General features: G+C 35.1%; 1 protein-coding gene across 1 annotated transcript in view; it reads left to right on the top strand.

The window, feature by feature from the left end:
- Window positions 1-291: 291 nt before the first annotated feature.
- LOC144447834 (glutamate decarboxylase 1-like) overlaps window positions 292-14,869 on the top strand; it is a 28,020-nt gene continuing 13,442 nt past the window's right edge. Inside the window, exons 1-3 of the mRNA XM_078137942.1 lie at window positions 292-514; window positions 9,417-9,647; window positions 14,729-14,819. Of these exons, the coding sequence (XP_077994068.1) occupies window positions 292-514; window positions 9,417-9,647; window positions 14,729-14,819 (545 nt within the window). The remainder of the gene's footprint in view (window positions 515-9,416; window positions 9,648-14,728; window positions 14,820-14,869) is intronic.

The following is a 14,869-nucleotide window of genomic DNA, read 5'->3' on the forward strand; positions in this document are numbered from 1 at the left end:
AATCAGATTGTACGTTGGTTGTTTACATGAATTATGGTAATATACATATTCATAAAATGTTCTGACGTCATCATGCGTGGTGGTCACTGTATTTGTTACTTTTACTTAAAGAGTAAGTGAACACACACGACACATAACCAATAAATTAAATCAAGGAGCAGGTTTAAAATCCAATCTATCTGTCTTCAGCCTTCGAGCAAGCAGTAAACACCCACTAATATTTCGATAGACGGAAACCAGCACACAGTAAGAATTGCGTAGGCCCTGCTATTAATTGACATTTTTACCGATATGTCGTTCGATGTAGGTCTGGATTACGAAGTGGAGTCTGAGAAAAATGTAGTGCTCATCACAAACGAGTTGCGTAACACAAAAATAAGCCTTCATGGCCCAACGTATGGTGATCAATCCAATTTCTATCGAAATGATGAAAACATGGAAAACAGCAGCAACGGGTGTGAAGATGGAGAGTTGAAACGTAATGGACCAGATTTCAAGACGCTTTATGCCGAAGGTGAGTGTCGCAATCATCATTATGATTCTTTGTGAGTAGGATACTATATTGTCAGTCTTTGAATTCAATTTCACTACTACTTGAAAGCTTACAAATAGTTATCATTTTACACAATGTTTATTTCAGTGAATGATATTCAACTAGAATTTTATTATTTCAAATTGTATATACGCACCGAGAAAAAATATAATTCGTTAACGAAAACTTTTTGCTAATCGATTCGAACACTAATTTCAAGTTTCAGACGAAATTTGCCTTTATGTATAGATTATTGGCATAGAAATAAAAACGCATTGGTTGGTGTATGTGAAAGATAAAAATTGGACGTGAATCGTTGGGATAACGTTTTATATATGTAGACTGATGTTAATATTTCAATATTTTATGGATGCAAAGCTCGTCTTGACATTGATTGATTGTCACAAGCGTTTACTGCTAGTAAAACAGGTTTCAAAAGTGTGTGATGTGAAATTCAATGTAAAGAGGCAGTGAAAAAGGTTTGAAGCATAAAAGATGAATTAAAGATTAAACGATATCATTTATCATCATTTTTAAAGTTAGCAAGAAACTGAAGTCTAAAACTTAGAGGTTTACTGAAAGATTTCCATACGAATTACCCCCACATACCTGCCGGCACACCTAATGCAGTTACCATAAGATGGATGTTTATTGATTGTGTTATTTTTCTTTGGCAACGTATACAACGTATGTATTTCCAGCTGCCGGAAACTTCTATTTTCTGTATCAATAAGCATATATATTGAGAAATAATCTCTCGCCAATATGTTGATGACTTCCTCTTAACACCGTACTTCAATAAACGATGCCGTTTGATCCGAGCTTTTCTTCCGCTGTTCGTGTTGCTGGACTTATTAATATTATACACCAGCGGCGTTCAGAGGTTTCATGTCGATTTCAGAATGTCCAAGGCTCAATTAGTCCAATTAGTTACGGCATTAAATCACTCATGTTATGATATGTCTATCACAAGTTTATGATTCGTGATAGTTGACTTGATATCGAAGCGGAATTAATTATCGATGGTGACATGTAGATCGAAGAAAGTTGACACTGGTTGATTTTTCTTACCTTTCTGTGTGATTTAGATATTTGAGAGAGAGAGAGAGAGAGAGAGAGAGAGAGAGAGAGAGAGAGAGAGAGAGAGAGAGAGAGAGAGAGAGAGAGAGAGAGAGAGAGAGAGAGAGAGAAGAGGGAGAGAGAGAGAGAGAGAGGGAGGGAGAGAGAGAGAGAGAGAGAGAGAGAGGGGGGGGAGGGAGAGAGGGAGAGAGCGAGGGAGAGAGAGACAGAGACAGAGACAGAGACAGAGACAGAGACGATCTCATTAAAATTGATGTGAATAATAAAATGGATTCTAGGTAAGTAGAAGAACAAACCAGAAGATAAAAGACAGCTTGAAAAGAGCAAACAAGATAATTTGTACTTCTTCTATAGCATTATTAGCAAAACATAATGATTTGTACTGCTTCTGTAGCTAGATATAATTATGACAACTTGGTGATGTTCGAACCAATGTAGTATTGTCGTAGATGAAATATTCATAATTTTAGTAAATTTAATATTTTGAATACATCGAATATCCCACTTCGACTAGAAGGTCGACATACTCTCTCAAGGATATCGGATTCAGACCACAAGATTCCAAGCATACTCGAGTATGTGAGAGGAAAGTCTGCATTTCATACATAACTAGGATTCATAGTGATCATTTATCAATGTTTTGAGAATAGTCATAAGGGCATAGCAATTCCTCCTGAAGATTTAACATTGTTGCCATTTATTATTCAGCCATATACATGCGTTATGTAAATTTGGACATTAATGAGAATAAAAGATCATTTTAATATTTAGAGCTGAGGCAGGCGGAACGTCGGGGCAAGTCAATGAATGAGGCATATGCTAAGTGATTGCCATGGTTCTAGTGTAGACTTTGGCTTGAGCAAGAATCCGTGTGTAGTCTGAGCTAATTTCCTAAAGTTCAAGTGATCTCAGTACATAAGAAGTGCAGATATGAGAGTGATACGAATATAGTTATCAGCTTAGTGCGAAGATCAACAAGTAACAGTATCATCTACGTGTTTGTTATATATCCAGTCCAATTTATTTTATGTCATGTTATTTCATTTGATAAAATGTATTTATTATTTCGTGCCATCTTAATAACAAATCAGTCGAGTTTGTTACATATAGTAGTTGTGCGAAATTCGTATTTTATTTGAAAATGCTTGTAGGCATATAAAAGACATAATTTATTACAGCCGTCAAAATGAAGCCCACTTCTTTTGGCTTCGGTTTATCAAAATGACACATAGCTGATGTTAATGTCACTTTGTAGTTATGTTACTAGCATTGATTCGAAATGACATTAGAAGAAATATTGCACATATTCTGAGGGATTTCGTGTGTCCAATAAAAGCACCACTCCAAGTTAATCGAAGACGAACATACACAAGACACAGTAGTTTTCTCCTTGTGACGCACGTAGGCATGTAAACAAGTCGTTAGTGTGAATTACTTTCCAAGGTTGTACGGCTTTAGATTGATGAAAATTCGTGACTTTTTCTGATTGTTAGCAACAAACATTTTGTTAATAAATAACGCCTAGAAATTATGAATGATATAGCTATAGTATATACAACATCTATTTGGAAATATCGCTGTCATAAGAGTTCAAGTGTAAGTTGGTGTGAAAAACATACAATGCAAAAAATATATCTTAAGAATACTCGTTTTCCTTTGTTTTAAATGTTTGTCAGTTAAATCATAATTAGTGAAGACTTAGTAGAAAACAATTAATCATTTTTAAATCAAACACATCCTACCGTTCCTTTTCACATGATAAGAATTAATCTAACTATAAATAAATAATCTAAGTATGAAACAATTACGAAATATTTTCACCAGTAAGCAAACCTTTCAGAAGCGGGTTGAATAAGTTAGTCAAAATAGAGTCTTTTCCAAAGAATGGGGAACCCATAACAGTTAAGATAGACAGCGACAGAATCCATCATACCTGAAGGTCACAACAAACGTGAGTCGTGGACAAATATACACCTTAAACTCCGTGTAATCGATTCGCCCAGTCGAAGAGTCAATAGGTTTCGGCATCCTTACATGAATGGATATTTTAAACAGACAGTTAACTTCACTTCACTGCGGACTCGCTCAGTTGCAACCCTTATAGTACAAATGAGGTTGAAACACGATTCTCACGTGAAAATTATTCGAGCTATATTATGTACGAAGGAAAACACAACCAGCCCTTTTGAAAAGCATGAATTACGATACATATCCATAACTGTTAACCCGAGAAGGTTAAATAGTGGAAAATGCCGACTGTATAAATGATGTTGTTTATTCAATATGTTTGTTATCTGATTGCACTGGGAATACATGTTTGCTGAATTAGTACAGACTCTTACTTACCGCTATCTCTATGTTCACTCTTAGATATCATAAAAGGTCACATTTCAGACTCAAAAACTAATATTTTTGCTACAGAGATAAAGTTATACAGAAAGGGACTACATTGACATAATATTCGCCAATTCGAGCACAGCGATGTAGGTATCACCAACAACAAAACGATTATCCTATACGCTGTAGTTCAGACTTTGCTGCTACAATAGGCTGAAGGAAAATCTTCATGATACATCGTTGTGAGTTGTGGTTTGAATTCCCGAAGCAAAGTCGGAAAAAATGATCACTCAGAATTTTGATTTTCTTGATAATCTGTCCCAAGGTGCAGCATCTTTTGATTTGAGTGACATCACATATAACCCCCAAATGTAATGAAATGACATCAGGCAGCCTGCTATCAAAATCCAACAAGCTGCCCGTTCGCCCCGTCTTGACCTAAATTATGTACATATGGATTAGGCAAGGCAGGGTAAAATGGTAAAATAAAAATGACGCAAACTATTATGCATTTATTTACTTCATCTGAGGAAATAGGCTTCTAAGACCTGCCATGTGATAAAGGATGTCTGATATTATTCATATCACCAATAACATGAGCTATGTATTATAATACATGTCTAGACGTATTACACGGGGTCAGCAACCACAATTTTTCAGATCATTCCCAAATGAGCATCATCATGTAATAAGGGAGTTGTTGCATGACATTAGGAAGACGAAAGTTTTATATCCATGATGTAATAAATCAGTTATTACATGAAGTTTAGAACTAAAATGTCATATTCTTGAGAATTTTATAATGTGAGATGTCATGTAATGTTAAAGTTAGTAGAATGATGAAAGTGTCATATCGTAGGAAATGTTATATTTCGTGTAATAAAGGAGTTATTACATGAAGTTCAGAACGATTTAAGTCCTGCGTCCTTGGGAATATGAGATGTCGTGTAATAAAGGAGTATCACACGAAGAATGGGACGATGAAATGTCATATTCATGGTATAATAAAGCAGTTATTACACGGCTTATAGAACGACAAGCATGTCACATTTTAGAGTGTGGATTCCATGTAAAAGTGTTATTACACTAGTACGCATATTATATCATAGCCTGATGAACAATGGGATGTCATGTAATAAATAATTTATCACACGAATCTTTTTCTACATCTTGGTACCAATTACATAAAGACTAGTACACTAGTTGTATATAAATATATTTGATAAGTAACAGTTCTTTCAACCTAACTGTCGTACCCCTCGAGTGTTAAATGGTCGACAACGGTTTAATCAATGCTTTATTTGAACTAAATTCGAATATCTCTTTTCTGAGCTTAAACAACCCTGACGTTGTAGTCGTTGACAAGATGGTTGTTTTTTTCCGGGAAGAATATGCCAGAGAAATCTCCACAGGGAATATCCTTGTTTGTATTAAATATCATAGTGACGAAAAACAAAACAAAAAATAACAACAAAATTGGATTACACTCCTGTAGGATTGACATATCACAAGATGGTTAAGTTTACCAACGTTAAACTTCAAATGTGTTTAGGACAACTTGGTCTGAGAGAGAGAGCAAAATCACACACATACACCAGCATGAAACTATGACATTAAAGGTGTCTACTAGTGTGGATAGTTTCAGTTGCGTTCTACCGTACGTTTATCAACATATTAATCTGATTTTCTTAATATGCTGATAAAGTAACAGTTTATACTACGCGGCCATCCCGATAACATTGCAAAGAATTGCACATTACACGAGTTGAAGAACAGTGCAAACAAACAAACCAAACAAACAAATGACATGTACATAAGTAAGACAACATTTATTGCCATACATTCAACTCAAGATAGACAATTGATCAGTTTGTCACATTTGAAACCATGCATTAATGCTATAGGTATTGTTTTGACAGTCAGAAATATAGTGTATTGGACTCGTTACAAGGAATTTGACCACAGACGAACAAACGAGAACAAAGTGGAATTACTTGAAACGACGGAAACCGAACTGTGAGTTGATGAAAAGGGGGAAATCATTGGAATTGGAATATCAATTTACTACGAATGATGTATGTCACATAGAAGTATCTTTAGATGAGTTCATCTGGTAAAGAAACAGTCAAACATGTAAAGAGACGATGGAAGCCGAGAAAATATTAATAAGCCTAGGCACATGCAGGCAGTATTTCGACGAATGACATAAGGCGACCTTATGATTTTAGATCTTATATCCAGCATATGCTTTGATTGTAACGGCAAATCATCACTTATTAAGTTATTCCGACTTTTCTTGAACAACGAAATGCAGTCAAAATGAGATTTGTCGTCGAGTACAATCTTTCCGACGTCAACGATTGATGTTGCTAAAAATAGCAGTATCAGTAATAATCGCTTGATATTGCACATCGTTTATTACTGTGGCTGACAATAAACCCGATTCATTGACATAACCAAGCTTAAGACTCATTTCATATAACGGCTATTTCACTCAAAGTTCGGGGTAAGACAGTGAAATGGGCAATCATCTCTCACTTACTGAAACTTGAGTTTAAAATGTGCAACTATGGAGACTGCTCAGTTGGATATGATGAGTTATGTAGCCGGTAGTCACAACGTATTTTTCAGTTGTGTGTGCATGTGGAATGGGGGGATAGGTGTGAGCCGCTTAATAAAGGGATATAGTCGACTAGTTCACAACCCGGAGAATTGTTTGGTTATTTTGGTGTACTGTTACGTAAATTAATCGGTGTAATTATTACCTTCCATCTCCACAACGAATAAGCTTAAGTCATTCTATGACATAATTCATTAACGCTAGATAATTACGTCATTGCACACATATTTAAGATGCGACATGCACATGGTATCCTAAACTGTGCAACTGTCAGATTACGTGCATTAACAAAACAAATAACTAATATGTAATAAAATTTCCAAACAAACTTTGAACCATTCAACTTTGTTATTAATTTTGTTTAAATGTGTATTATAAGAAAATTAAGATTTGAGAAATGTTATAGGAAAACCTATCACGAGGTATTAAAGTTTTGAAGACTGTCATTAGGGTTGGTTATTTACATTTACACGTTAACAGTAGTTGACATGCGATTATGTCGTTAAATGAACTGTTTATGTTCTGCACTCATTATCTGCCTTTGTTCAGTTAAAATGTATTTTACTAGTACGCCCACATCCTAATTTCTATTTTCATTTATCTCGAAAATATAGCGTGCAAATCACTACACCAGAACACGCGAACAAGAAGTTTTAATTCAGGCACAATTCAGATAAGATTCAATAACGACAAAGATTGAGTAAAAATAATGATTGAGGGAGACAATCGATGAGCTAAAATAGACAAATCTTGAATTGTCAAGTCGTCTTTCTGACGCCGAATGTTGAATATGTTTTCGTATCCATTTATGCGGGAAAACAGTCCGTCGTGTTGACGCACGTTTGATAAGCTGAATATACTAACAGATAAACGGTTATCATCTGTCAGCTGAATATTGCAAGGCAGTGGAAAATTACTGATAAAAGCAAGATATCAATACATAGCTAGCAGACCTAATATTCTCTCCAGTGATTCTCCATGGATTTTGCACTATTCTGCCCACTACATTCCATCAAACACTTCGACAATAAACTTAGCAGTATTCTGCCCACTTCGAACATTCCATCAAATACTCCGACAATAGGGCTTAGCAGTATTCTACCCACTGCGAACATTCCATCAAATACTCCGACAATACGGCTTAGCAGTATTCTGCCCACTGCCAACATACCATCAAATACTCCGACAATATGGCTTAGCAGTATTCTACCCACTGCGAACATTCCATCAAACGTTCCGACAATACCGCTTAGCAGTATTCTACCCACTTCGAACATTCCATCAAATACTCCGACAATATGGCTTAGCAGTATTCTGCCCACTGCCAACATACCATCAAACGTTCCGACAATACGGCTTAGCAGTATTCTACCCACTGCGAACATACCATCAAACGTTCCGACAATACGGCTTAGCAGTATTCTACCCACTGCGAACATTCCATCAAATACTCCGACAATATGGCTTAGCAGTATTCTGCCCACTGCCAACATACCATCAAACGTTCCGACAATACGGCTTAGCAGTATTCTACCCACTGCGAACATACCATCAAACACTCAGACAATAATGCTTAGCATGCAGTATTCTGCCCACTGCCAAAATACCATCAAACGTTCCGACAATACAGCTTAGCAGTATTCTACCCACTGCACTGCGAACATTCCGTCAAACAATCCGACAATAATGCTTATTCAAAAGGTATAATGCGTCTCACAAACCAAAATTATCAAAGTCAAAGCTCTTAAATTGTGTAAACTTTGCCAAATGAAGGCATGTTCCTGGTCCCTTTAAAATCTTAGTACAACACAATGTAATGATTCTATGTACTCCTCATTGAGGTAACACTATTACGATGGCCCTTGATTGAAACATAGCCATTTAATTCAGTATTCCGCGGCCATATTTGATTCTAAAATGTTTTATTTTTGTATCATTTTGACCGCTATTTCAAATATTTGCGCTGTGAACCATGATTTTTTTCTTGTGTTTAATTGAGGATGGGTTTGACTTTTCTTAAACAAAGTTTATAGCGTTTCCATTTTGCTTGCTTAACATTGAAATTCTCGACTTTGTAAATGATATTGTAAACCTTTACTGAGTTCAATTGCTCTCTAAAGTGCTATATTCAAATAACCGTAAATACGATAAGCAAGTTTTGATAACTTCTTGCTCCATACCACCGTAACGTTATCCAAGGCTGGCAATAATTAACAAATAAGGTTTCCATAGGTCAATCGCTTAACGTATTTGTTGAAATTGGTAATGAGAGTACGGTGTAAAGGTTTTGTGGATAGTTATGAACATTGAAGCAATTCAGCTGTTTGAAAGGTGTGTTTCTAATAATCCTGTCAATTTTGTCCTATAATCATCCCTGCAGTCTCCATGGGATGTGAATTAATCGCTATAATGACGAGACAAAATTGACCCGCTCTCATCACTCCAATTTTCTATACTCGCATACATCGTGCTTACAATACACGTAGACATGTACAGTGATTGAAATTGACCTGCGTAAGCGAAAGATGAGCATCCAACCAATGCAATGAATTACACTGTGTTCATTGAAATAGACAACCAGCAAGATTAAACATTTTATATAATCATTGTCATAGGTAATCTTGTATCGTTGAATGCATATATCTTATATGCACTGCTGGTTCTCTTATTTGTACTTATTTGAGGAAGGCTGCTAGATTAATAGTGAATATTTCATTTTATCTAAGCCCCTGAACGTTGTTAAGGAAAGGGTCACAATTAACACATCTGTTTCCTTTATATGAAGTTTGTATTCTTCTATCGCTGTCATAAAAAACAACAATACTAATTATTAGTATTTCCTTTCAGACTTGTTACCTAAAGGATGTGGCGAGTTGACAACCAGCTTTCTCGTCGAAATTATCGATCAACTAATCGACTATATCAAACAAGAGCAAATACATGACAGCAAAATATTAGATTTCCATCAACCCCAGGAACTCAGAGAAAAACTGCAACTTGATATTCCGGACAAACCAGTCAGCCTAGAGCAGTTGTTAGCGGATTGTAAGGAAACGCTCAAGTATTGTGTCAAGACGGGTAAGTTGTGTATTTTGTCTCTTTAAACTTTTAACGAATCGATACACATAATTGAATGTGTAATCATCTCTGAATCTATGGTAAATGTTAACCAATTCAGTGATTTGTTCAGAGACGTTTCATGATAGTTTGAGTTTGTGAAAGAAACGATGTAACCACTCACTATGTGGATACTTAAATTTGAAAACCTTACAAGGAAAATCAAGAGTTGTACGAATTGTTAACATAGTTTTTTTCCAAATGTATCAATTGTTATTCACTAAATTACCACAAACTTGTAGGTTCGTGTTGCGGTGACATCCTTATTTCATTTATATATGCTTAGTACATTTTACAAGTTCTTTAATGGCATACTGGTACTTCTTCTTGTTTTACAAATATATCAGTCACCGATTCCAAATATACTTTTCCTTAAAATAAGAAGGGAAAACACTTATGGGTGTACTTTTAGGAGTTCAATTTTTGGTTGAAAGCTGTTCTATGTATTGTAAATTTCAATTGCTTATTTCTTTTGTTATTTCTTCTCTCCAATGTGTTTGTAAATTGTGCTCAGAATATTTGTCGTAAATACATATGCAGGATAATGAAAACAATAGCTTGATTTTTGGGGTTAGAAAACGATATTAAAGCTTGATAACTTCACCTCATTAATAATGTCCCTGTGCTTGATGGTTAGAATGTTTGCCTGAGTTACCGTTGATTGGACAAGATGTAAGCACACATTCAACAAAACGTGGCAACTATACAAATGGTGTACAAATTGGACGCCTTGTACAGTTGGGATTGGCAAATGATTGAAGAAGAACGATGTTAAAATGCTCTCAAATTAGAGAGTCATTGTGTTCACTTAATGTCACGCTTTTGTAAAAGAATTACGTTGGTTTACAGAGTAAACTTAAGTGCATCAAAATGAAAAAGAGCATTCTCAGGGGAGCTGTATGTCTTCAAACGTAAATGTTTGCAAACGTTTTGCGAACAGAAAAAACCCCTAAGATACATTTGAATGGTTCAATTTTACCGTGTCTAAATATAGTTCCCATCAATTACACCTTTCTCTTTTTACATGCTATGTCATTATGAGCATATGTCAATCATTCTTCGGCACTTCAAACTTCTTCAAAGGCATAACCAGAAATTAGGTTTGAAACCAACACATCGCTGTCGGCCATGTTGTTTCTATCAATTTACCTCATCCCTCGGGATATATTAAATTCAAATTGTATTTATCGTAGTGTGTCATTCTCAACTGATTGATATCGATTTATGAGAAAATGCAGAGCTACTTTAGTAATTGTGAAGTACAACTAACTGTTTACGATAATCATTTCAGTCGTAAGTAACTCCATAAAATAACATCGTCTTTTAATTAATGAGAGTCGGATATAAGACACAAACAGGGAAATAAAAAAGTGTCAGTCTGTTGAAAATTGGCTCTTTCACTCAAAGTAAAGTTACAATCATTAGCTTTATTCCGATTGTCTAGACATATGATGAAAAGAAGTGAATTTCATGACAACTGTTCTTTGATTATGTCTTTCCCAATACCGTGACTATTAGTTAGTTTTGATTGCCTGAGCTACTGACTAGATCAGTTATTTTATTTTTGTTATTTTAATTGGTAAAGAAGAGTGTTGGCCTTGGGATATGATAGTTAACATATGACAAAAGTATTATAATTTGATTAGAAACGAAAAGTTTGTCCCTTGGGATAGGCTGACTAATCAAATTTTAATTATTTTTCCCAAAATCGTTATCATCCTGCTCGTATTGGCAATTAAAATCTGGTTGTTTACTTCCAAGGAATCAAATGTATTCTTATCCTGTTAAATTATTCATGTGTCTGAACTAAAACTTTGACTAGAATTTCCTAACGGTTGTTAAGGAAGCACGGAAATATTTGATTCTTTACTTTTTTTATCCTACCAGTATTATCTGTTGGCATTTATTATACAAGCAAAGATGGCGTCCGTATTACATATTATGATCATTTGAATGATGATGTCATTCTAACTTCCTGTTCCCAAATAATAAGAAATGATGATGTTATTCAGACTTCGTGTTCTCAAATAACGAAGAATGATGACATCACTAATATTCAAGATATTTAAGATTCATGACGTTTTCGATAGTTGATGGAAAACAGATGTACGGATACATGTGTATGTTCGTTTGTGTGTTTCTGTCTGTCTGTCTGTCTGTCTGTCTGTCTGTCTGTCTGTCTGTCTGTCTGTCTGTCTGTCTGTCTGTCTGTCTGTCTGTCTGTCTGTCTGTCTCTGTAATTGTATGTATGTATGTATGTATGTATGTATGTATGTATGTATGTATGTATGTATGTATGTATGTATGTATGTGTGTATGTCCGTCCGTCCTGAAGGTATTCTTAATGTTATCTCTCAGACCTAAATGACGTCTTTACTTTGGCTACTTCTAACTAGCATTCGTAAAATTAATAAATTCATCACTGTTGCTACGATATTACTCGTATTGAAAACCAATATTTCAAATATAGCGAGGTGTTCGACTTAAAATTAACGAGTGTGTTTCAAGGTCGATCTCCTCGTTTTCGCGCATTTGCAAAGGCTATATTACTGTTCGATATTATTTTGTTGTACATCATACTGTTATCTAGTTTGACGTGTCTAACACTTCTCAGCTTTCCTATCTAATCACACAGTGCTTGAACTTAAAGCTTTCTAGGCATGTCAGTACCCAGGTAATTCTGAAGTAGCGTCTTTTTAATTCAATTCTGTAAAGAATTGTTTGCAACATTTGTACTGTCTTCTTCAATTGGATGATAATAGACAAGTGTTGACAGGGTTGGGTAACTTTACACTCAGTTCTATGCAAGTTGATTTACTGTACAGAGTGGTTTGTTGAAGAAGATACATTGATTTTTGCATTACGATACAAATGAACTACTTCTGTCAGGATCGATTTCAGGAGTTTGTACGATTGTTTTCAATCGCAAAACCGATATCGAATATCCCTAGTGTGAGATTGTTCTGACAATGAAAGCAGCTGTGATGGCACTAGACGAAGTGTTTGTTAATCCGTCATCACTCAAGTAGCAATTCTATTTATGGGACGAGTGAATTATTAATATTAACCTTTTATGAGATACATAAAATAATTAATGCATGATAACTGTCTCGTGATTAATATTTATGAGACAACCATATGTTTCAGAATCTGATTCAAAGAGGAAATAATTCAAAAATCATATTCTGTCTTTGATTCTTTGTAAAGGTTGAATTTTTGTCAAAATTTATCAATTCGCACTACCAATTATTGCAATAAGCAAGGATCTTAACGATTAATATAATTTTCATCATTCTTGATCCTTATTTATATTCAAGAAAATAATGAAAAATTAGTAAATATTTTAACACTATTCGTCGTTACGTCTATTTAGGGAAATAATGAAAACGAATTGCATTTGTACAGATGTAGACTGATGCAGTTGTAGAAATACCTAACTCGACAACTTAATGACTACAAAGTTCAAATCAAAGCCGATAAATTCAGTTCAACCTTTTCTCTATTATGTTGCTCTGTTTGTAATGATTAATAAACGATGTGTTATGCTTTGCTAACAAGTCGATAAGTCAAGCTGTGAAAGAATAGTTACTGTGAAAATTGAAACTAATAAACAAAGGAATTAGATGACATGGAAATATAACGAGTATCATAAGAAAAGACGTGACTTAACCAAGGCTCTCAATAGCTATGTTGCCTGCAGAAAGGACACGATATGAAGTTTCTTTGCAGTCGACACTTCTAAATCTCAAAGACTGATAGAATATAGAAACATTTGATTCTGTCTTTCCTGCGATGTCTACACATTGACTACATATGTACTCTTAACTCTAGGAATTAAGATACGATCCCACATTACACAACTCCGACAAATCTATCCAATCACATTTTGGCCGGATTAAAACTTGTCTTACTCCACTAGGTGCATTTGTTAATTTGATAAATGGTGCGGTTAGATCAAACAATTAGTATTACATTGCGATGAAAATATCGCTTCTGGCGCTTAACTTATTCATCAATTTGTGTAGTGTCTATGTCATCTGTACGTCATGTTCATGAGCCTTATATTTGCCGGTGATAAACCTAGTATTCCTACAAACATGACAAGTTAATTATCGTTGTTTTACTACGACTGATGGAGCTGAGTTTGGATATCATGAATTTCATATATTTATCGCCTAAGAATAGTTTATACAATATGGAATACATTATCTAACCAACTACCGAACAACAATATTTGCAGATGCTGACGAGATATTATGCTGTCATTGTTATTACTAAACATGCTTGTTGGGGAGACAGTTTCTGAGATAATATCCTGCCCAGTCTATTTAACTACGGCACACAGCCATTTTAGATGGCAATTTAAGCCACAGATTTTACTTGTCTGACAATATTTTCCATTTTCTGACTTTTGCTCTGAAACTACCATTTCAGTTATATCTTGATGTGCAGTATGCATTTATTCAGGGTGAAGTACATTAGTATATGTTTAAATGTGATTTTATCTTCAAATTGCCATCGTCTGGATTCCAAATTGACATCTTGAACTTCTTCACAAAGCTCAAAATGCGATTTCTCTGATAATTCTCGAGCATTTACAAAAGTTAAATTACTTTTTTATCTATTAACTTGGTAATAAAAAGTACAAAGTTGTTATTGTCATTACGGAGTAACTTTCGGATGTGTCGATTTGTAGGCTTCGACGACAGTTCTGTTGTAAATGTTTTCATAATTTTCATGTACATCTAGATGTCTTCATGTTGTCCAAACCGTAGATACATTGATATTGTCAAGTTATCCGTTGCCATCAGATCTGGAAAGCATCGATATTTTGTAAATCATGTGACTGGTTGTGATTATCTACCTTGACACGAATTCCCACGATTACCCTCCAACAAATACCGTGCGGATTGACTTCCATTAGCCCTACTTGAGTTAAGCCAAGTGTCATTTCGGTAATTATGTGATCCGATCTTAGAAAGTAAAGTAAAGTGAATCCTATGTTTAGATGTTGACACATGCCCTTTTTCTACTATTTTCAGCACACCCTCGCTTCTTCAATCAGCTATCGAGTGGTTTAGATACTCTTTCATTAGCCGGCGAATGGCTAACGGCCGCTGTCAACACAAATATGTAAGTAATGTCTCTACGTTTCAATAGGTGCTCTGTCTTTGTCTTATTCC

The sequence above is a fragment of the Glandiceps talaboti genome, chromosome 16, assembly GCF_964340395.1.
Source record: "Glandiceps talaboti chromosome 16, keGlaTala1.1, whole genome shotgun sequence".
Lineage (NCBI taxonomy): Eukaryota > Metazoa > Hemichordata > Enteropneusta > Spengelidae > Glandiceps > Glandiceps talaboti.